The following is a 22,523-nucleotide window of genomic DNA, read 5'->3' on the forward strand; positions in this document are numbered from 1 at the left end:
TTCTTACTCGTCCTAGTCTTGTACTTACGTCAAAGAGAAAGTGTAATATGAAAGTGTTCAGAGAAATAGTGGATATCCCTATGATTAAAACCTATGACAAACATCCAGATCATTTACCAATCTGCTGTCATCTTTTTCCTTCCAGAGTATACAATAAATATGCAAACATTTTATGGTCCTTACCTTAACATATTCTACTTTTAAGAGATCTAATCCAGGTTTATCAGAAGAGCTAATCAAGTGAAGGGGCTTCTTTTTGGATCCTAGATTAAAGAAAAAGAAAAAAGTGTTTCAAATAAATTGCTCTTTTTTTAAGATTGGAATTTTCTGGGTATCTTTTTCTTTTTAAAAAATGTTGTTAATTAAGCTTTAAAAGACTATCTGCACATATTTTCATGCACTGGTGAATAAAGAAACCAATCTAAATATTGACCTTACCTTTAGCATCCAACTTACTTGAAAAATGTATATTTATTTTCATTTGATTTTACATCTGTGTTCAAAAATAATACCTCCCTAGATATTTTTAAGGACATATGTGCATTTGTACAGCAGTAGAAAGACTACAAGTTAATTAAGAGTTAAGAATTAAGAAAAATTAATTCTAGTTCCTTTCAACCCTTACTAGGAGATACTCAACTTCAGCTTTCGCAACCATATAAACAAGACTGAACTACAAAAATATGTAATACCTTATTGAGCTATAAAATTCTAAGAATATTTCATTCATATTAAAGAAATTTAAATAATTTTCCTTTGCTTAGGCTAAGAGAGAAGGCTTATTAGAAAAGAAAGTATTTTCTAGGGAGGGGAATTGCTAAATTTCTTTTAATTTTTAAAACTACAGATACACTATTGGATGTCCTCTATATCCTTCACATAGACATACGAAGGAACGGCCTCAAAAAGCTGTAGAGGTGATTTATACACCGTTTTATCCAACTTCATTATTTTCAGTTCTATAACTCCTGCTCCTGAGAAATCTCAGAATTTTCACTTCACCTTCAAGGTCATAACCTTCCCTAAAGCAAAAAACAGCCTAGCAAATTTTTTACATTTTGCCCTCAAGACAGTAATGTAAACTCCATTCAAACATAGTGCTTACAGAAACTAACATATAAAACATTCTTCTTCTAAACTGAGATGTGTTTTCGTTTCAACTATTAAAAAATAACAAAAATAGGACTTTATATTCTACTAAAATATTAGGCAAATATTAAGTAATTACTGTAGATTCACACATTCCAAATACTTAATAGTCAAATAATTAGCACACAAGATGTACACTGAAATAAATAAACCACAAGAGCTTCTAAAATAATGAATTTTATCCCCCATTCTAGTTTTCATAACCTGGCACTGCTTCTGACATATAAATGCTATTCAATAGAAAGAACAAAGACTTTAATACTATAAGATCAGAGATAAATTCTAGGTTTTGCCATTCATAAGATGCATGGTCTCGAATAAGCCACTTAATCCCTCCTTCTTTAACCTTTCTGTGTAAAATGAGAATAATATTCCCTATATAAAGGAGATTTATATGGACTCTCTAAGACAGTAGATCATAGTAGTTAAGAATACAAACCCAGACTTCCAGGGTTTTAATCACAGTTTAGCCACTAACCAGCAGTATGACCCTGGTTAAAGTATGTAAAATTTATGCCTTAGTTTCTTCATATGTAAACTGGAGATAATAACATTGTCATAGGGTTAAATGAGCTATTATTTATAAAATTCTTAAAACAGTGCTAGCTATTATTTATTATAAATATTATTTTATACACGTGTTTCAGATACTCAGTGATATTACATTTATTAACCATTATTTCTATTTTTATGACTATTACCTTGAATTTCATGGTAATCCAAGCTGATTTTCTTTAAATAAGATACCACAGTTATATCAAATGTTCTCATTGTAGCCTCTGTTCCTAAATGAGTAACATTAAATACTAGAATTGTATCTTCTTCCTTCTGTTGTTTGGTAAATTCCAAAACCACCTAAAAGATCAGGACAGACAATAAAAGCTTGATGAATTTTAGAATCATGCTTAAAAACAAAATTTTTCTTCATACATATCATCACGAGAATAATAGAAACTTTACTCATACTTTCTTACTACCATAAAGATATTTACTATGACAGGAAATTATCACCTTAAATTCTATTATTCAGAATATAACTACATCTATATAAAAATCATGATATAATTTTACATCAATTTTTATCTACTTTTTCTATTTAGTAGAAACAGGAATGTATGGATTCTTACTTAATGGTTTTCTTAAACCTATCATGTTTACATGTTTAAACCTATCATGTTTAAACCTATCATCATGTTTAAATCATGTCTGCTGATTAAAAAAAAAAGCATTCCCGGGGCGCCTGGGTGGCTCAGTCGTTAAGTGTCTGCCTTCAGCTCAGGGCATGATCCTGGCATTCTGGGATCGAGCCCCACATCAGGCTCCTCCGCTGGGAGCCTGCTTCTTCCTCTCCCACTCCCCCTGTCTGTGTTCCCTCTCTTGCTGTTTGTCTCTCTGTCGAATAAATAAATAAAATCTTAAAAAAAAAAAAAAAAGCATTCCCATTAAAGTAAAAAGTAAGACAGACTATTCACTCTTACAGTCCTATTTAAATTTATTCTGGATATGACAACCAGTATATTTTGTCAATCAAAAACAAAACATTTATGTGGCAATTTTTAAAACATGAAAGCTCTTTGATATTCCATCAAGAGATAGAGATCTTTGTCTACTATCTTTGAATATCAACGGGCTTGTGAGTACTCAATCAACAGACTACAGAGGAAGCAACACTATAATAACTTCCAGTGATAAAAAAGGCCCATAAAGATGGGTAGTAAGGAGGGCACATATTGCATGGTGCACTGAGTGTTATACGCAACTAATGAATCATCGAACTTTACATCGGAAACCGGGGATGTACTGTAGGGTGACTAACATAATATAATAAAAAATCATTAAAAAAAAAAAAGGCCCATAAAACTTCCAACTGGGAATGCATACTGAGGGGAAGCTGGCTGCCATGTAAAAAGTTCAACTATCCAGAGACTGCCATGTTCAGGAGGCCATGAGTAGGCATTTCGAATAGTCCCAGCTGAGCTCCCAGCCAACAGCCAGTATCTAGTGCCAGCCTCATGAGCGAGACACTTCTGAGACCCTCTGGGACTTCGGGTCACTGTAGCTCCAGCGAATTTGACTGCAACCACATGAAAAACTATACACAAAAATTAGTAAGCTGAGACGTGCCTGGGCAGCTCAGTCGGTTAAGCGTCTGCCTTCGGCTCAGGTCATGATCTCAGGGTCCTGGGATCAAGCCCCGTGTCGGGCTCCCTACTCAGCAGGGAGTCAGCTTCTCCCTCTCCTTCTGCCCCCCTTGCTCCCACTCATGCTCACTCTCTCTCTCTCTCCTCCTCTCTCAAAGAAATAAAAATCTTTAAAAAATAATTGCTAAGCTGGGCCCTTCCACAATTCCTAACCCATAATATTCTGAGCAAAATGAAACAGTTGTTTTGAGCTATCATGCTTTGGGATAACCTGTTAGGCAGCAATAATAACTAGAACAATGTAAATACTGAAAAAAAGCAAAAATAACATTGCTGGCAGTGATATATACTTAAGAAAAACTAGGAGCGTCAACTGAAAAATAGAAACAATAATATAGTATAATAAGATATTCAGTACAGAGTTGTTATACCAAAGTAAATTTCAGATCAATCAATGATTTAAGTGAAAGCAATGAAATCATAATATATTAAACTGTGGGTAAATATTTTTGTAATCGAGGGGAATTTTCTAAACATACACTAAGATATAAAGAAAAAATTTAATATATTTCACTACGGCAACATTTCAAACTTCAAAATTGCAAAAGAAGTCAAGTTGGGAAAAACAGTACTATTTTTTCTTAGATGATTCTGATTACCATTATCATTTTAGTTTATTCATTCAATATTCAATAAAATATTTATTGGACATCATCTACCATGTACGAGGCCATGCCAGCCACCAGGAACATCAAAGTGACCAGGACAGACAAGGTCCTTGTCCTTATGGAACTTATATTCTAGGAGGAGTGGGGAAAAGTGAAGTTTCCTTGTATTGGGTAGTCAGGCCTTTCCAATAAGATGGCACTTGAGCAAATACCTAATAGAAGTAAAGAATCAAATCATACAGAAAAAGAGTGTTCCAGGCAAAACAACAACAACAACAAAAAACCCCAAAATACCCCAGCAAGCACAAAGAATGTGCTTGGTATATATAAGGGAGAAAAAAGGCAAGTTACACAACACAAAGCAAACGTTGTGCTCACTGCTATAACAGCACTATCTAAAACAGTACACTCCACGATGACACTTGATGAATATTTATTGAAGGGATGAATGAAATATGACTGGAGCAGAGTGAGCAAGGCAGAAGAGAACTGAAGATGACTCTAAAGTCACATGGGGTGACCTACCTGTATGCCATGTAAAGCCTAGCAGGCTATAGGAAGGACTGAACCCTTTACTCTAATCAAGATGGAGCCAGATCATGTCTGACTTTTACTTTGAAAGGATTACTGTGAGGGCACCTGGGTGGCTCAGTCAGTTAAGTGTCCAACTCTTGATTTTGGCTCAAGGTCATGATCTCGGGGTCCTGAGACCAAGCCCTGTGTCAGGCTTGTTTCTCTCCTTCAACCCCCGCCCCTACCCACCCCCTGCTCACACGCTCTCTCTTAAAAAAAAAAAAAAAAAAAAAAAAAGATCATTCTGGCTACGATGTTGAGAACAGAGTACCTTATGGAAGCAGAGAGACAATTATGAGGCTACTGCACTAGTCTAAGCAAGACAGTGACTTGGGACAGTGCAGTACAAGACAAGAGCAATCACTTGAATGTATTCTGAAGTTAGAGTCAAAGGATTTTCTGTTATTTTAGATGGGCATATGAAAGAAAGAGAGAAGTCAAGGGAGGCTAAAGATAAATAATACATATTTCCTTAAAACAAATACCAATAATACTTAGAGGGATCTATATACACAATAAAATCTGGTATTTCTGACATTACATTTTAGGACATCATCTCACACTGGGATATAAAGCAGTCAATAAGAAACATCTTTTTAGACCTTTGTGTTTTATTAAGGCAATGCATATTTATTATTAAAAATTTAGAGTATATGTAAAAGCAAACAGGCATAAATAAGAAACTATATATAATTCCACTGCACAGAGATGTGCAGTCCATCATGCATTATCAAAGAAAAAAATGCATGCGTAATTTCTAAATAGAACCATAATGTCCTTGGTATTATAATCTCTTTTTTCTCCAAAATAATGATATTTTATAAACATCTTTCCATGTCAATGTTTCCTTTTATTACATGACTTTTAATGGATATAAAGACATGCTGAAAATTAGGTTGTTTACACTTTTCTGAATTATAACAATGAGCAATACTATTAAGCTTAAAAGTAAAAAAAATTAATGTAAACATGTCACAGACATTTTCTATAGAAAAGAAAATCCCATTTAGGTATCTTGAGCTTTTCCAGAATAGATTAGATACAGTATAGATCACTCTCATATCAGTTTTTACAAAATAACATTTCATTTTCTTGGAACTGTGTGTGTGTCTGTGTGTGTGTGTTAAAAAGTAGTGAGACACAGTATCTTATTTTAAATATACTACTTAATGTTTGGATCTAGCATGAGATAGTTTACAAGGATAGTGATGACAACAATATATTTATTTATGGACAAAACAAAAATACATACCTCTTTAATTTCAAACTTTAGTAAAAGATTAATGAGCTCCTCATTTGGGGCCTCTGCACCTTTTTTTAATTCTGAACTTCTCACACTTTTACCAGTCTGTGTATCTCCGTCTTCAGCATCAAAATATTCATCATCAGACTCTAAAGAACATATTCATTTGACTTGAGAGAATGTCCACTGAAAGCTGTATAAAACCCTCAAATCTCTCAAAAGTAAAATTCATTTATTAGATATAATCTTCATATTCAGAATCAGAATACAGTTACAATGTTTTTCTAAATCCCACCAAGTGACTTAACCTGCCATGTGATAATCATATATAAAGACCAAACCACCCTATAATTTTTTTCTTCAATAGTTCTGTTTTTCACTTCAGTTCACTCATTCAATATTCAGTATAAATAACTGTTGGGCATCGCCCATCATATATCAGTCTGTAACAGCCACTAACGACAGAACAGTGAACAGAGCAGACATGATCCTTATCCTCATGAAGCTTATACTCTACTTCGAAATTAAACAAAATCAGTTAGTCAAGAGCTTGAAAAAAAAAATCAGGTAGAAATTGGGGCAAAAAAGAAAAATAGCCTATTTAGACTCTTACGCACTGTCAATCACAAAAATCCTTTTGGGGCGCCTGGGTGGCTCAGTAGGTCAATCATCTTCCTTCAGGTCAGGTCATGAACCTAGGGTCCTGGGATCAAGCCCTGCATGGGGCTCCCTGCCCAGCAGGGGACTCTGCTTCTCCCTCTCCCTCCCCTAGCTTGTGCTCTCTCTCTCTCAAATAAATAAAATCTTAAAAACAAAAACAAAACAAAAAAATAAAAATCCTTTCATTCAAATGAAGAAACTGGGTTTTAAAAAAAAGTGACTAAATTTCTGGGTTCTCTATTCTGTTCCATTGATCTATGTGTCTGTTCTTGTGCCAGTACCATGCTGTCTTGATCAATCACTAAATTCTACCCCAAAATTAATAATACACTATATGTTAACTTGAATTTAAATAAAACCAAAAAAAAGTGATTCAAAATGACACTGTTGGTTAGTAGAACTAACCAACTAGAACTAAAACCAGTGAATTATTTTAACACTTTCAAAATTCCTTTATTTTTTGAAAATTTTATCTCTATATATAAATGGATATAGGCTTCACTAAATAAAGAACATTTACTTTCCTTACCTGATTCTACTCCATCTAGCAACAGTGAAGTACCAAGTAGGTCTTTTGTCCTATCTGAAATAATAGGAATTGAAGATACCTAGCAAAGAATACAAAAAGTTTTCTTAACATACTAATTTAGCAGGATCGAATGTACATAAATGAGAAAAATACCGAAAAAGTAGTAAAAGGATAGAGAGAGATGGAAAGACACACACACACAATACAAAATCTTCCAACAAATCACATTATGCAATCAACTAACTAATGGTTGGCTAATGTTTACTAATTATTAAGACTACCACCTGTATTTATAAGGGCAGACTATGTACTACTCTAGCAGATAAGTCTATTTATCAGAGTGTATCATTTCGCTGCTGTCTCTGACAATACTAACTGCATGTCTGTATTACAGGTTCCTAGAAAATGGTATCAGCATTGGTGGGCGCTCTCAAATTTCATTTCCACGTAAGTGGAAATTGAACACTTATTTTATGTTGTAAAGGTCAATTCCAATTAAAGTTATCTACAACATTTAAGTCTAATGTGTAAGAAAATCACATACAAATTATTCTATTTTGTAACATTTTAAGGAAGATTTCCATATCTAATTTTACTTAAACACATTCCATAAATTTATAAAACAATTTTTCCTTTCATTTATGTATTTTTATTCCCTTTGTTCTCTGAAGCTGACTTTCCACCACCACTCTAAACAGTAGTGAAAACAGGCTTCAAACTTTATCCATTCAATGCCATATGCACTTTGGAATAGAATCCACAACATTAAACTTCAGAAGTGTATCAAATAAATGAAACTGTCCCTAAAAACTATTCAAAAACAAATTAGCTCAAAGAAAGATGAAAAAAACTCACCATGTACACAAACGTAAAGATGTAGCATTTTTATTATATCCACTTACCTGTCTCTCCGGAGACTGTGCAGAGGATTTCTGTGGCAAGGGTATACTGTTAATCAAACATAACACATCTTTCATCTTCTGGTCAGAAATTCTCACATGCACCAAAGGAAGTCCTCCGGATACTTTCAATCTAAAAATACAGTTCAGTTGTAAGGTTTTTAAGGTCCAGCTTCTATTATGGGGGCGGGGGAGATGGATTAGAGACTACACTATGGAGTCAAAGTAACTCTGGACATGTTTTAATCTAACTAATGCCTCAACATTGTCAGAGAATGAGAGGTTCTATGTAAGCCAAGTTTCCAGATAATTTTCATGTATCCCTCTTCAGCAGCCAAACCTTTTAAAGTTAACTTATTTTTATGAACATATTTTTTTTAATCCTTTTTTTTTTTTAAGATTTTATTTATTTATTTGACAAAGAGAGAGACAGCCAGCAAGAGAGGAAACACAAGCAGGGGGAGTGGGAGAGGAAGAAGCAGGCTCCCAGCGGAGGAGCCTGATGCAGGGCTCGATCCCAGAATGCCGGGATCATGCTCTGAGCCAAAGGCAGACGCTCAACGACTGAGCCACCCAGGTGCCCCTATGAATGTATTTTCAAACACAATGTCTAATTTTTAAAACCACTATACATTCTTTAACTATTTCCTGGCATCAAAGATTTTGCATTATACATATCTAAGAGTATCTACTCCATCACTCTCTATCCCCTTGCCTTGCTTTATTTCCTTTTCTAGGATTTATCAGTACCGAACATATCATATATATACTTGCTTATTTTATGTCTCCTGATTAAAATATAAGCACCCTGAGGACATCTGTTTTACTCACTGCTGAGTCACTGCTGTGCTTTCATTAGCTGCTTGCTTTTCAGCACTTGCTTCTACTCTGCTTCCCTATTCAGCATAACTCCCTAGGTTTATCTGTCTCAATAGCTTTGTGGCAGCTGTTTGCTGCTCATGAAGTTCTTTCCAGTTACTGTGTATCTTTGACTTGCCAACTAAGCTGTGAACAGCTCAAGTTGACAGAAGCCTAACCATTATGTGAAGACTGATTGTATGATGCACAAACCATTAATGTTCAAAAGAGGCCAGCTGGCTGTTGCTGTCTCAAAATATTGAACTTTCTACATAAGTACTCTGTCAGTTGAAAGCACCATAAATATGGAAGATGCTTCTTCATTATTTGTGAAACATTACATAAAACTAAAAGCATCTCAAACAGAGGGACTGGATGAACCCTCCCACCTAAAATAACACAAAGTTGGACAAAATACATGAAATAATGGTTTAAAAGACATTGGGCATCAGTCAACAAAAGATAGATGAAAGATGGAAAACAAATGAGGGAAGACCTAGGAATACCCCAGCTTAATGAATTAAGAATTTCAAAATGTGAAGGGTACAGTAAAGGAGTATTTCAAGAGAAATTTATAACATTAAATGCCTACAGTAGAAAAGAAAGGTCTTTAATCAGTGTTTTCAATTTTCACCTTAAAGGACTAGAAAAGTAAAGCAAATGAAACCCAAAGGAAGCAGAAGGGAAAGAGCAATAATAAACATAAGAATGGAAATCAATGAAATAAAAAAAGGAAGGACAATAGAGAAAATAATAGAAGCCAATAGCTGATTCTTTCAGAAGATGATCAACAAAACTGATAAACTATCAGGAAAAAAAGAGAAAAGGCACAAACTACTAACATCAGCAGGGAGAGAGAGACAGCATCACTACAGATTCTCTATGTATTGAAAAGCCAATACAATAATACATGAACAATCTTATGACAATAAACTCAAAAACCAAGATGGACAAATTCCTTCCTTAAAAGACAAACTACCAAAGATTACTCAAAAAAATTTGAATAGCCCTCTATCTATGAAATATATTGAATTTGCAGTTAAAAACTCTCCCCCCCAAAAACAAAACTCAAGTCCAAATGGCTTCACTAATGAATTCTACCAAACATATAAAGAAGAAATACTTCTACACAACTTCTTCCAAAAAACTCACTCCATGAGGCCGTTACCCTGATACTCTGATACGAAAACAATGAAAGCACAAATATCCCTCATAAATAGAGATGTCGACCCTTGAACAACTTGGATTTGAACTCTATGGGTCTACTTATATGCATATTTTTTTTCAATAAATACAATGCAGTACTGTAACTGTATTTTCTCTCCCTTATGATTTTCTTAATAGTACTTTCTTTTCTCTAGCTGTATTATGAAAACAGAGTATATAACACATACACAAAGTATGTGTTAATCAACTGTTTATATTATCAGTAAGGCTTTCAGTTAAAGATAGGCTTTCAGTAGTTAAGTTTAGGGGAAATCAAAAGTTATACATGGATTTTCAAATGAGCGGGTGTGGGACTGGGATGGGGGCTAGTGCCTCTAACCCTTGTGTTGTTCCAGGGACAAATGCATAAAAGGATACAAGGACTCTGGGGGATGAAGGATGTATTCATTATCTTGACTGCAGTGATGGTTTCATATACATATACATATGTCAAAACTTTTCAAATTGTACACTTTAAACAGATGTAGCGTACTGAATGTCAATAATACTTCGATTAGACTGTTAAGAAGGCAGCATAAATATTTCATAATTATCTCCTTAAATTCAAAATTCAGTTTATACTTTTCATTCCCTTGAATTATTCTCAAGATTTTATATGGTTTCATAATCAAAAGAGCTTTTAATTTTTTTGCCTAGTTTCAAGTTTTTATTTAAATTCCAGTTAGTTAACATACAGTGTAATATTAGTTTCAGGAGTAGAATTTAGTGATTCATCACTTATATACAACACCTAGTGCTCATCACAAGTGCCCTACTTAGTATCTATCACCCATGTAACCCATCTGCCCCACCTACCCCCACTCCAGCATCTCTCAGTTCTCTATAGTTAAGAGTCTGTTTTCTGGGTTGCCTCTCTTTTTCTTCCCCCTATGTTCATCTGTTTTGTTTCTTAAATTCCACATATGAGTGAAATCACTTGGTATTTGTCTTTCTCTGACTTATTTTGCTTAGCATGTTAATGTCTAGCTCCATTCACATCGCTAATTTTTGAAGATTTTATTGATACTGAGACATGGATTTGATCCATTCAAAAACACGGATAACCAACTTTTACACAATACAGAAGTCCAAATACTTCTGAAATAAGAGAGGGGATACACCATAATTCAAAAAAACATCTTCTTAAACATGTGTTTCTGCTATAAGATAATCATTTTTTCTGTCCTTCACAAATATAGTTTTTTAAAACCCTGTAACTGATACAGATACATTTCACCTTGTTCATTTTATAATATAAAAGAAACTCATACATTACCTGGCCATTCTAATGTCTTTTTCTACCATTGCCTTGGCCAACTCAACATGAATATCCATGGGTTGCAGTATATGCATAGTTGATGGATGCTGAAATCGACACTTTTTCCAGTTTTCCTCTTTAAAAAAATTTTTTTAAATTAAACTAGTTTTTCAGATGTTCTGTGAAAAATTATTCTAACTTAACAGAAAACAACAAACATATTCAATAAATACTAATTTTTACTTTTTTCAGCATATAAGTTAAATGACCTTTATTTTTTAAAATAAGATTGACAGTTAATAATGTAACTGCTTATTTTAAAATGTTTTCTAGTTAGCAGTAACAGTTCATAGTAAGTGGGCATTTTCCGCCACTTAATTATTAAATAATTCTCATTGAATTGATTATTACTGCTGTATGAATACTAAAATAATTTGCTATGATAAATTATACAATCCACATCAAAGAAAAAAATTAAAATTCACCCATGCTCTAAAAATGAGGGTTATTAATGACAAGGAGTTTCAGTGTTTTTCACATATCTACTCTAACTCCATTTGACATTTTTTATCCTCATCCTAGGTCTATCATGTCTAGGCTATCAATCTGGCTTATGTAGTCAAAGGCTATAAAGTGATTCACAAATTATGATAAAGTATAGTCTCCTGTGGGGAATAAAAACATAAAGGAAAAAAATCAGTGGGAAAGAAATAGTTTTATATACAAATATGTTTATAAGCATTAGTGCATATGTGATGGGGGAACAAAACAATCAAAATGGCTTATAACAGACTAAAATAAACAATGATACAAAAACAAAAAGTAAATTAAATTAAGTAAAATAAGATGGACAGGAGTCAAAGACTGTGATATAAAAATAATTGTAAATATTTATTTGAAGATTGTTTATATAACATCTTGCATTTTAAAGCAAATAGGAAAAAAACCCAGGAATTTACTGCCCTGATTCTGGAATTAGCGACCAAGGTAGGTGGCTGCAGTGAAAAAAGGAAAAAAAATAGAAAATGACAGAGGAAAAAAAGAGGTTTCTGGTGTTCTTTAGAGAAATTACACTAGTTTAGCACATAATCCTAAAACAAAAATGAGTTTTATCGAGCAAGATTTTATGATAAAAAAGTGTAATAATCACTTTTCTCAAAAAAAAAAAAAAAAAAAAGGTTTTAAGGTCAGACTTTCCAACAGAATCCTACACAGATCTTAACTGATGGCAATCACTGAATATCTTTTATCGTTTGTAACTCAAACAATTATTATTAAGTACATACGGAAGAAAAGGCAGTTTTAATGGTCTGTGTAAAATGGTCTGTGTAAAAGTACTTCCCTCCAAGGAATTAACAGGCTCATAATATATAAAAACTAAGTAAAGCATCATGTATTTACATCTTAATAAATCTCTTCATTCCTACTAGAGCATATACTCTGCACACAGAGTTACATTATTTCTTCCAATGACCTACCATAAAGTGATATATTCAAAGATATTTAGCAAGTAATTATTGCTTTCAGAAACTAAACAAGTATGGAGAACCAGTGTTCTTTACTTAAGCAGTACAAAACACGAAAGCTTTTGGAAAATAATTAACTATCTTTAGGGTTTTAAGATTATACCCATACTTGTCAGATATCTACAAAAGTAGATTGTAATACTACTGAAATAATGACTAGGCTAGTATAGTCAAAATACTTAAAAATAAAGAAGCAAGGGAAGACAACATTGAGACATCCCAAAAGCACTGACACAGAAAAACTTAAGCCAATGGCAACTTCTATTTTTGTGTTCTGGGCAGTTTCATGGTCATATCACAACAAAACAGGCAATGACTGGACCTAGATTGAAATGGTGCTAAGTACCTGAAGATGAACAGGCATATCTGTATCTCTATTTCTTTTTTTTTTTTTTTATAGATTTTATTTATTTATTCGACAGAGTTAGAGACAGCCAGCGAGAGAGGGAACACAAGCAGGGAGAGTGGGAGAGGAAGAAGCAGGCTCATAGCAGAAGAGCCTGATGTGGGGCTCGATCCCATAATGCCGGGATCATGCCCTGAGCCGAAGGCAGATGCTTAACCGCTGTGCCACCCAGGCGCCCCCTGTATCTCTATTTCTATCTGTGGCAATGATTTGCACTGATGGGCTCCGATTGGTTTTCTTAAGTGACCAACTAGATATGTGTTCAAAATATTAGCAGGGTTGATATACATACGTACATACACATATATTTACCTATGCTAGTCAACATAATTTCAAGATCCTAAAAATTGAGCAACAGCTTACCTGCTCTTGCAAAGAGTAACTGCACACTTTTTATTTCAACATCAAACTTGTCATATGCTTTATCCATTATTTCTTCCAGAGATGAATTATTAGTCTTCTGCAAACCTTGATCTTTACTGTTAAGCTAAAAATGGACAAAAACTTCAATTTTCTTAACAGAAAAATATATTGATACTTTTGTTGTGTTTTCTTGAAACTAACTAAAATGAAATCACTGTCCTTAATGAGTTCACATCCTGCTCAATTTTCTGACAATTATTTGCAAGTATTTTATTAGGAATATAATATTTCAGTATATGTCTTTAATATGTTTGGGTACTAGGTGCTCAGCATATTTGCATTAATTAGAAGATCAGTTAGACAGCTGTCTACCTCAAATAACCTGTCTAGACATGCAACTCTTCCTGGCTCTCAGCAGTTATTGCCATTCATGGCCCGGCACCCTGACTACTGATTCTAACCTCTTCACCATGAAATCGCTGATTTTGTTCCTTCTTCTTCCCATTATATCACCTGAATAAATGGGCCATTAGAATTCAGCTTCAATCTCTACTTTCTTTCCCCTCTTCCCAAAGGAAGCAAGGATCCCATTTGGGACTGTATTTTTTCAAATCTTCACTTTTTCTCAGATGCTTGGATTTCTAATGGGTTTGACCCCAAAACCTTAGAGTTCTCTTACTCAACTTAATTGCTGACAGTGGTATAACAAACATATATTAATATGTGTATAATTTCCTGTTGTCAAAATATGTAAATTAACAAATAACACTGTGTAATTAAACTCTGGAAATCTAGGAGTACTTGAAAACTAGGAGTATTTCTCTTCAATTAGAAAAAATACAGCAGAAATCTAGTCCCCAAAATCAAATCATTTACCATTACAGAAAATTTTAGGGGTTTTCCATGCTTTTCTTAATAGCTATAAAATATACAGAAAATACTCAATCCAAGCTAGGCATGACAAAATACTAAGAAGAAAAAGTTTAATTTGAGTAAACTCTGAGGGAAAAATAGCAAACTGTCAGATAACTAGCTTCCAACCTGAGCAAAAATGGGCAGGAAGAAATGTATATACACCTACCCGAAATGTACCAAAATCTAAAATGAGAAGATCTGACTTTTCATGGTGGAAACCTGTCTGTGGAAGTATTAGATAAGAAGGCTTCAGATTTATCCTTAAATCAAGGACTTTTCGAGTTTCAATAATGTGTGTAAGTCCTGAAAGAAATAATAAAAGATCAGATGGTCAAGTTGAAATACGTAATTATATTATTAACAATGAGAATACAAGTATCACCTGGAAAATACTATGGAGGAGCATCAGTTCTCACAGACTAGAGTCTCAAAGTTAAGCATCTAAGGTGAAACTGCATATGGTCAACGGTATACAATCGTACCATTACACTGTAAAGTAAACCCAACATAGCTAGTATTTTATCCAGAGAGAGAATAATTCATCATTTCTCTAGTTAAGCAACCACATAAAGTAGTTGGCTGGAGTTTAGAGACCATGTTGTACGAAAGTATGTATCTTCAGAACCAGATTCACACACAATACACAGTATGATAAACTGTTGCTTAAGAACTGAGATAAAGGAACGTTTTCCATCTCAACCTCACTCTGAGACACAGGTTCTTAAAGATAACGGCAGACATAACCCTCTGTGTCCATATCACTCTCTTTCTCAGTCAGTCTAGCAGGTAAGTGTGACTTCGGGTAACTCAGGTACTCATGATGCAACTTCATGGAATTTAAAAAAAGAAAAGAGAGGGGCGCCTGGGTGGCACAGCGGTTAAGCATCTGCCTTCAGCTCAGGGCGTGATCCCGGCGATCTGGGATCGAGCCCCACATCAGGCTCTTCTGCTATGAGCCTGCTTCTTCCTCTCCCACTCCCCCTGCTTGTGTTCCCTCTCTCGCTGGCTGTCTCTATCTCTGTCGAATAAATAAATAAAATCTTTAAAAAAAAAAAGAAAAGAAAAGAAAAGAGCAACCTACACTCTTTTAAATACAATATTTATATTAAAATAGACAAAATTTTGAGTTCCGCTGATGTTTACGGAGATAAATTCTTTACCTGTAGCTGTTCTCTCTTTAATTTCTTCCAGCTTCATTAATGTAGCTGATGTTATTTGCTCAAGATCTAATCCTTTATTTGATTGAAAGAATTCAACCACTGCATTGATGGTTTTCTGTAAAATAATTTAAAATATAAGCAAGCTATACACAGTACTTTCCATATTATAAATTTTAAAGTTTCAGTTTAATTCTAAACAACTGTGGCTCCAAACTTAGGAGATAACTTCCAAAGATACTCTGTCCTACTGCATCTCTCTCTGATGGAAAACAAAAAACAAAAAAAAACAAAAAAAAACTAAAAAAAGGAATAGCCCAAGTAAGCTTGCTAGAGAGGCAACAAATGTGTGTATGTCATTAGGTGACTTTGTACGTTCTAAGGCATCATGTCGATATAGCAATGGACATTACTACTAAACTGTACACTTAAAAATTGCCAAGGTGGTAAATTATATGTATTTTACCACAATTTAAATTTTTTAAAAATCAGAGAATACAATCAGTCTAGACTCTTTATATAATGCCTCCCACCTTGACTGTGACTACACTTCTAAACTGGAAAGTAAAAAAAAAAAAAAAAAAAAGTCATGGTTCTCAACAACAAAGTAGGGTGAACTTACAAGGGATGTGATAACTAGTGATCCTGATGGCTAGCCTGAGATCAGTTAAGAGCATCTGAATAAAAGATGGAACCACAGATACAGAACTTAAGCCAGCATTTTCAATGACATCTAAATGCCAATGCTTTTTCTTTCATACGAACAATATTTAAAATTCTTTTAATAACTCCTAAAGCAATTTGAATTAGTCCAGATATTTAGGGGAAAGGGAAAATAAGCAAAACTGAACTGGAACAGGAAGTCAGTGTATAACTATTTGGGAGTAGCTGGTATAATAAACAGACTTTTAAAAAAAAAGATTTTATTTATTTGAGAGAGAGAGAGAACATGCATGCATGTGCACACACAAGTCGGGGGGGGGGCTGCAAAAGGGAGACAAAGAGGCAGACTCCCCGCTGAGCAGGGAGCCCAGGGTGGGGCTCAATCCCAGGACCCTGGGATCGTGACCTGAGCTGAAGGCAGACGCTTAACGACTGAGCCACCCAGGCACCAACACAGACTTTTTGAATAGTATATTACATTTTTTTTTTTTAGTTTAACACAAGCATAGATAAATATAGTAGAAAAAAATGGCAGCATATGAAAAAGCAAAATTAACTGCTAAAACAGGTACTGCTTTTAAAACAAGTAAAAAGTGTTAGTAAACTTAGTTGCTAAGTAAATAAATGTTAAGTTTATTTAACATTGAAAAAAGAAAAATAAGAAAACCATATGTCAAAAGTATAAAGTGGGTTTAATAAAGATTGACCTTTGTCTTTGCACTTACAGCATCGTAGATGACCTCCACAGGCTGAGACTGAACAATCAGAATCTGGTCAGCGGTGCTATTCTCTGGATTGGTTTCAAACTCGATTTTAAGCAAGGATGAGGTAGTATCGCCAATGGAAGCCACAAGTGACGGTACAATACCCTGCTGTTTCAGACCTGTTATATACCAATGTTCTAATTTTGCTTCCACCCTACAAACCAGTGAGTAAATAAACAATATAATTAAGAAGCTGTGTAATGTAATGGGTTAAAATATAAATTTTCCTTTAAAAAAAAACTTCTTTGAGAGTCAGTACTAATACCTATTACCCGAGGTAAAGTCCAAACTCCTTGGTCTGGAATTTAATTACCCATACAATCTGGGGTTTTGTTTTGGTTTTTGGCTCTTAACTCCTCATCCACATGAGAAACCCACTTTGGCCAACTCCCAAACACTACAGAAGTTCTGATCACTGTTACATGAATGTAAGCTACACTTCACTCAGGGAACTCATCTCTCTCTTTCATGTCACCTGAAAACCCCCTCATCCCTGCTTCTCCTAGTCCTTTCTACTCAGCTACCCTAAGCCCCAATTCTTCTAGCCCAAGTTATTCTCCTCTGCACCTGAGCCTGGGTGGCATTAACTACAAGGATTTCACTTTACAGCATCTTATCACCTATGAGCTCTCTAATATGTTACATAGTTCTTACATTATTAACTTTTTGGTTATCCTCTCTTCACAGCTGGCATAAACTTTTTAAAAACAGAAATTATTGTTCCTATGCTAGCCTTCATAGTATCAAACTGATAAATTTAACAGTATCCAGTAAGTATTCGGGAAGGAAAGAACTGAGGGTAGAATAAATGATGAACTCCTCTTATAGCTTCATAACAAAACAAATTAAACTATAAAAAGACCATCTGACACATAAAAGGAAAAGAAACTAAAGAACTACTATTAATCAGTTGTTTAATGTTAAATAACACTATTTTGGCCAAGTCATATCTAGAAATAAAAACTGAAATAATAAGTTTTTAAAACTTACTTAAGTGCTTGTGCTCCTGGTCGCTGAGATACTTGGGTGCCCAGGCCAATTACCTGAATTTTCAGTATTTCTGGAATATTTTTGTTTTCTCTTATTGTGACAGAGGTGCTTACTAGCTTCAGTGTCATTATATGGGCAACATACTAAACAAAAAGAATGAAAGAAAATTGTTATGGCTTAAGTAATTATTACTTTCTTTAATAATTTCTTACTTAAATTTGAATTATAAAGTGATCTAAATACAATATGTTCAAAAAGAACATTAGAAACTTCAATACAAAATTACAAAATTGTTGAAATAGTACAACTACAAGAGATCAAAAATTCATTTCTCCTAGTTTTAGAGATAATAAAAATTAAACTTGATAAAATATTTTGTCACATAAAGACTCAATTCACCACCTTTTACTAAAGCAAACTAATTCAGACCAATCCTCTCGCTCAAAAACTGGACAAAGTATAGAGATCACCTGCCTCATGTCTTTAGAGGGTTAAAAAAACACTGAGAAAAAAAAAATCTGACCAAAAAATTGATAGGTCAAGATGAGGCAGGAAAGAGAACCAGGGAGATGATTCTCATCAAACCACAAAGGGAGACATTAAGAGAGGAAGCGAGCAACAAAAGATGCACAAAACGGAAAACAATTAACAAAATGGCAACAGTAAGTCCTTACCTAAATAATTACTCTAAAAGTAAGCAGATTAAATTTTCCAATAAAAAGATAAAGAATGGCAGGATGGATTAAAAAAATAAGATCCAATGATATACTGCCTACAAGAAAGACATTCACATTAGCTTTAAGGACACACATAGACTAAAAGTGAAGGAATGGAAAAAGATATTCCAAGCGAATTAGTAATTCCCCAAAAAAGGTAGCTATATTTATATCACAAGAAAATAAACTTTAAGTTAAATGTTGTCAAAAGAGACAAGAAGGTCATTATATAATGATAAAGAGATCAATCAAGAAAACTAAGATTTGTAAATACTTATGCACCCAACATCGCAGTACCTAAAAATATAAAGCAAATACTAACAGAATTAAAAAGAGAAATAAACGGCAATATAATATTCGTTGGGGATTTCAATAACCCACTCTCAACAACAGATAGATCATCCTGACAGAGAATCAATAAAGAAACAATGGATTTAAACACTGTAAGCCAAAGGGACCTAATAGACATGCACAAAACATCCCACTCAACAGCAGCAGAATAAACATCCTTCTCAAGCCCACAGAAACATTTCCTAGGACAGATCATATATCTTAGGCAATGAAACAAGTCTCAAAAAATTCAAGAAGATATCAATTATATCAAGTATCTTTCCCAACCACAATCGAATAAGATCCTAATAAGAGGAAAGCTACAAAATTCACCAGTATGTGGAAGTTAACACACTCCTGAACAACCACTGTATCAAAGAATAGATCAAAAGGAAAATTAAAAAACAGCATGAGATAAACAAAAATAGAAACACAACACATCAAAACTTACGGGATGCAGCAGAAGCATCTTCCTTCGAAGAAGGAAGTTTATAGTGATAAATTCATACAAGAAAAAAGAAGGATCTCAAACAACTTTACACTTCCAGGAACTAGAAAAAGAAGAATAAACCAAGCCCAAATTTAAATATTTTATTTATTTATTTGTCAGAGAGAGAGCACAAGCAGGGGGAGTGGCAGGCAGAGGGAGAAGCGGGCTCTTGCTGAGCAGGAGCCTGATGTGGCACTTGATCCCAGGACCCTGGGATCATGACCTGAGCCAAAGGCAGACGCTTAACCAACTGAGCCACCTAGGCGTCCCAAAGTTAAAAGAAAGGAAATAATAAAAACTAGAGAAGAAATAAATGAAATAGAGAATAAAAAAAAAATAGAAAAGATTAATAAAACCAAGTGTTGGTTCTTGGAAAACAAACAAAACTGACAAACCTTTAGTTAGATTAAGCAAGAAAAAAAGAGAGATGCCATATATGAATAAAATTATAAGTAAAAGAGGAGATATTACAATTGATAACACAGAAATACAAAGGATCATAAGAAACTACTATGAACAACTATAAACCAACAAATTAGACAACCTAGAAAAAAACAGATAGATTTCTAGAAATGTACAATCCACCAAGGCTGACTCATGAAGAAAGAGAAAATCTGAACAGACCAATGAGTAAGGAGATTGAATCAGTAATCAGAAACCTCCTCACAAAGAAAACCTCAGGACCAGATAATGTCACTGGTCAATTCCATCAAACATTTAAAAAAGAATTTATTCCAATTCTTCTCACACACTCTCATGAGAAGAAACAAATGATTACATTTTTATAAAAATCAGTAACTCACTTAACCCAATTCAAGATAATACAGTAAAATGAAATAAAATACCTCTTAAAGCACCTAAAAATAATTACCTGCTTGGGTAAAGCTAAGTTGTGGGTGCTCTCACTATAACCAATGGCAGTGAAGAGCTTATCTTTTTCCTCTGGAGTCATAATGTCATCAATAGCTACAAAGAAAGGACAGTATTTTAAGAAATCAATTGCTTCAGTCTTACAGATACAATAAAAAAAAAATAAAACCACACTAACAAGTGCCCTAAAATCAATGCTGAAGCAAACGCACAAATGCTAAAGCAAAAGCAGTTAGGTAATTTCCTCTAATATACTACTTTGCCTAGTTGAAACAAACATCATGTATTTGCCTGCTTACGTCAAGAAAAGGCAAAGAGACACCATTAAGGGAATTCTGGTCTCGTATAAGGATTTTAGAATTCCCTAAGTATGTTAAAAATTAAGGGAAACTTCCGATATCCATGTTAAAAGTAACAGTAAGAAATGTTAGATGTTGATACTTCTGAATTTAAACTTACAAAATTTCACCCAAATAATTTCCTCAAAAATATCAAAGCTTTAATTTAGATAAACCCAGACATGTTCCAGCCCGAAGTATTTGCTTATACGTTTATTAATAATAAACACAGTAAAAGTCCACTAACTGGCTAACATAGAATTTATATATATTTTTTCTTATCAGTGTACAATAAATTATCTAACTTGGAACTTACTTTCAGGAATCAAAGATTCTTCATCTTTTTTCTTAGACTCCTTCTTACCCCAAAACCCACTGAACCAGCCTCCACGTTTCTCGCCTGTGTCAGTAGACTTTTTCCTTAATTTTTGCCCAGATCGAATCACCTGAAAAGTAAAACTTTTTAAATTTAATTAAAGAGTAAATGCCCTCTTCATTTTCAGGTATAGCCAGGTAAGAATAATGGTTAATTTTTTTTAACACATTAGGTTAAAAACAGTCAAGAAAGTCTTCTGAAATGGTATTCAAAATGACTTGGTTAACATAGTTCCACTGTTAATTTACTTTTCACACCTACTGATCAAATTTTGATGATGTTGCATTTTGACAGAAATACAGTAAAAGTTTCAAGTGAATTTTTTTGAGCAATATGTCTTCCAAATGTTTAAGTTAACAAGCCACTAAGACTGCAGATTTATAAAATGAAAAGTTCTCTAAAAAGATGCTTCCACATCCAGAAGTATTAGTTTAAAACAATCATACTTCAGAATTCATTTCAGAATTTCAGAAACATTGCTGGTTTGCTAACTATGGACATGGGAGAGGGGTCAAATATAAATAAAAACAGTCCTTGAATCTCATTTCATTCTCTTCTCAATAAATCCTGGCTTGATTTTCTGCAACTCCTTGAAATACTAAAACACAGATGAATAACTAAAAAGCAGAAAACAGGATAAGTAGAATAAAGGGGATAAATAATTTAGACTCTATCTTCTCATTCCCTGAATAAGTAAACTTTAATAATTTTCCCACTTAAAATTTATAATATTTTTAATTGGTAGGGAATTGGTAACTTATTGCAAGCCTCCCTCTATAACAAAAGGTGAAATACTCCAAAAGAGAAGTTGAAAAAAAAAGAGCTGAATTAGTAAAGAGAAGTTTAAACTAAGTAAGTTCTCTTTATTTTTATTTATTTATTTTTAAAGATTTAATTATTTACTTGAGAGACAGAGTGTGAGAGACAGCATGGGCAGCGGGGAGAGGGAAAGAGGGAGAAACAGACCCCCCACTGAGCAGGGAGCCTGATGCAGGACTCTATCCCAGGACCTGGGATCATGACCTGAGCCAAAGGCAGATGCTTAACTAACTGAGCCACCCAGGTACCCGAGTAAGTTCTCTTTAACAACTAGATGTTAAAGAAATAGAGGAACAGGTCTACATCTGTGAACAAAACTATCAAAGTTTTATCATTTATACCTCAGCCATAACTATCTTTTATCAACTTACCAATCCATTTTTGCAGTCAGAAATGTAATAAGTAAAAAATATGTATCTGATTACTTTATATTCTATATGAAATAACATTTAACTTCTTTATTCTCTTGGCATAGAAGATTAGTGGGCTTTTTTATATTTTTCATGATAAGTAGAACTTAGACAATTTATTTAACCTATGTCTTAATTCGCTAATGAAGATTATAGTACTTTCCTCAGAATTGACGGTACCCAGCAAATCAGATCAAGAAAATGTT

At 33.9% G+C, this 22,523-nt stretch overlaps 1 protein-coding gene across 4 annotated transcripts in view; it reads right to left on the bottom strand.

Annotated features, from left to right (window-relative positions):
* VPS13C (vacuolar protein sorting 13 homolog C) overlaps positions 1-22,523 on the bottom strand; it is a 218,369-nt gene that overhangs the window by 100,709 nt on the left and 95,137 nt on the right. For 3 of the 4 annotated variants that reach the window (XR_006782128.2, XM_087859292.1, XM_045809730.2), the window contains exons 15-27: positions 21,029-21,158; positions 20,376-20,470; positions 17,969-18,111; positions 16,940-17,132; positions 15,555-15,669; positions 14,561-14,697; positions 13,480-13,603; positions 11,203-11,320; positions 7,866-7,995; positions 6,964-7,042; positions 5,784-5,923; positions 1,851-2,004; positions 184-263 (exon numbers count right to left, since the gene is read on the bottom strand). Coding sequence is in view for 3 of the 4 variants with exons in the window: in XM_087859292.1 (XP_087715418.1) it covers positions 184-263; positions 1,851-2,004; positions 5,784-5,923; positions 6,964-7,042; positions 7,866-7,995; positions 11,203-11,320; positions 13,480-13,603; positions 14,561-14,697; positions 15,555-15,669; positions 16,940-17,132; positions 17,969-18,111; positions 20,376-20,470; positions 21,029-21,158 (1,638 nt within the window). In the remaining variant the exon portion in view is untranslated. The remainder of the gene's footprint in view (positions 1-183; positions 264-1,850; positions 2,005-5,783; positions 5,924-6,963; positions 7,043-7,865; positions 7,996-11,202; positions 11,321-13,479; positions 13,604-14,560; positions 14,698-15,554; positions 15,670-16,939; positions 17,133-17,968; positions 18,112-20,375; positions 20,471-21,028; positions 21,159-22,523) is intronic. The other variant, XM_045810443.2, reaches the window with a different exon arrangement.

The sequence above is a fragment of the Ursus americanus genome, chromosome 36 (assembly GCF_024610735.1).
Source record: "Ursus americanus isolate L20-20 chromosome 36, mUrsAme1.1.p, whole genome shotgun sequence".
Lineage (NCBI taxonomy): Eukaryota > Metazoa > Chordata > Mammalia > Carnivora > Ursidae > Ursus > Ursus americanus.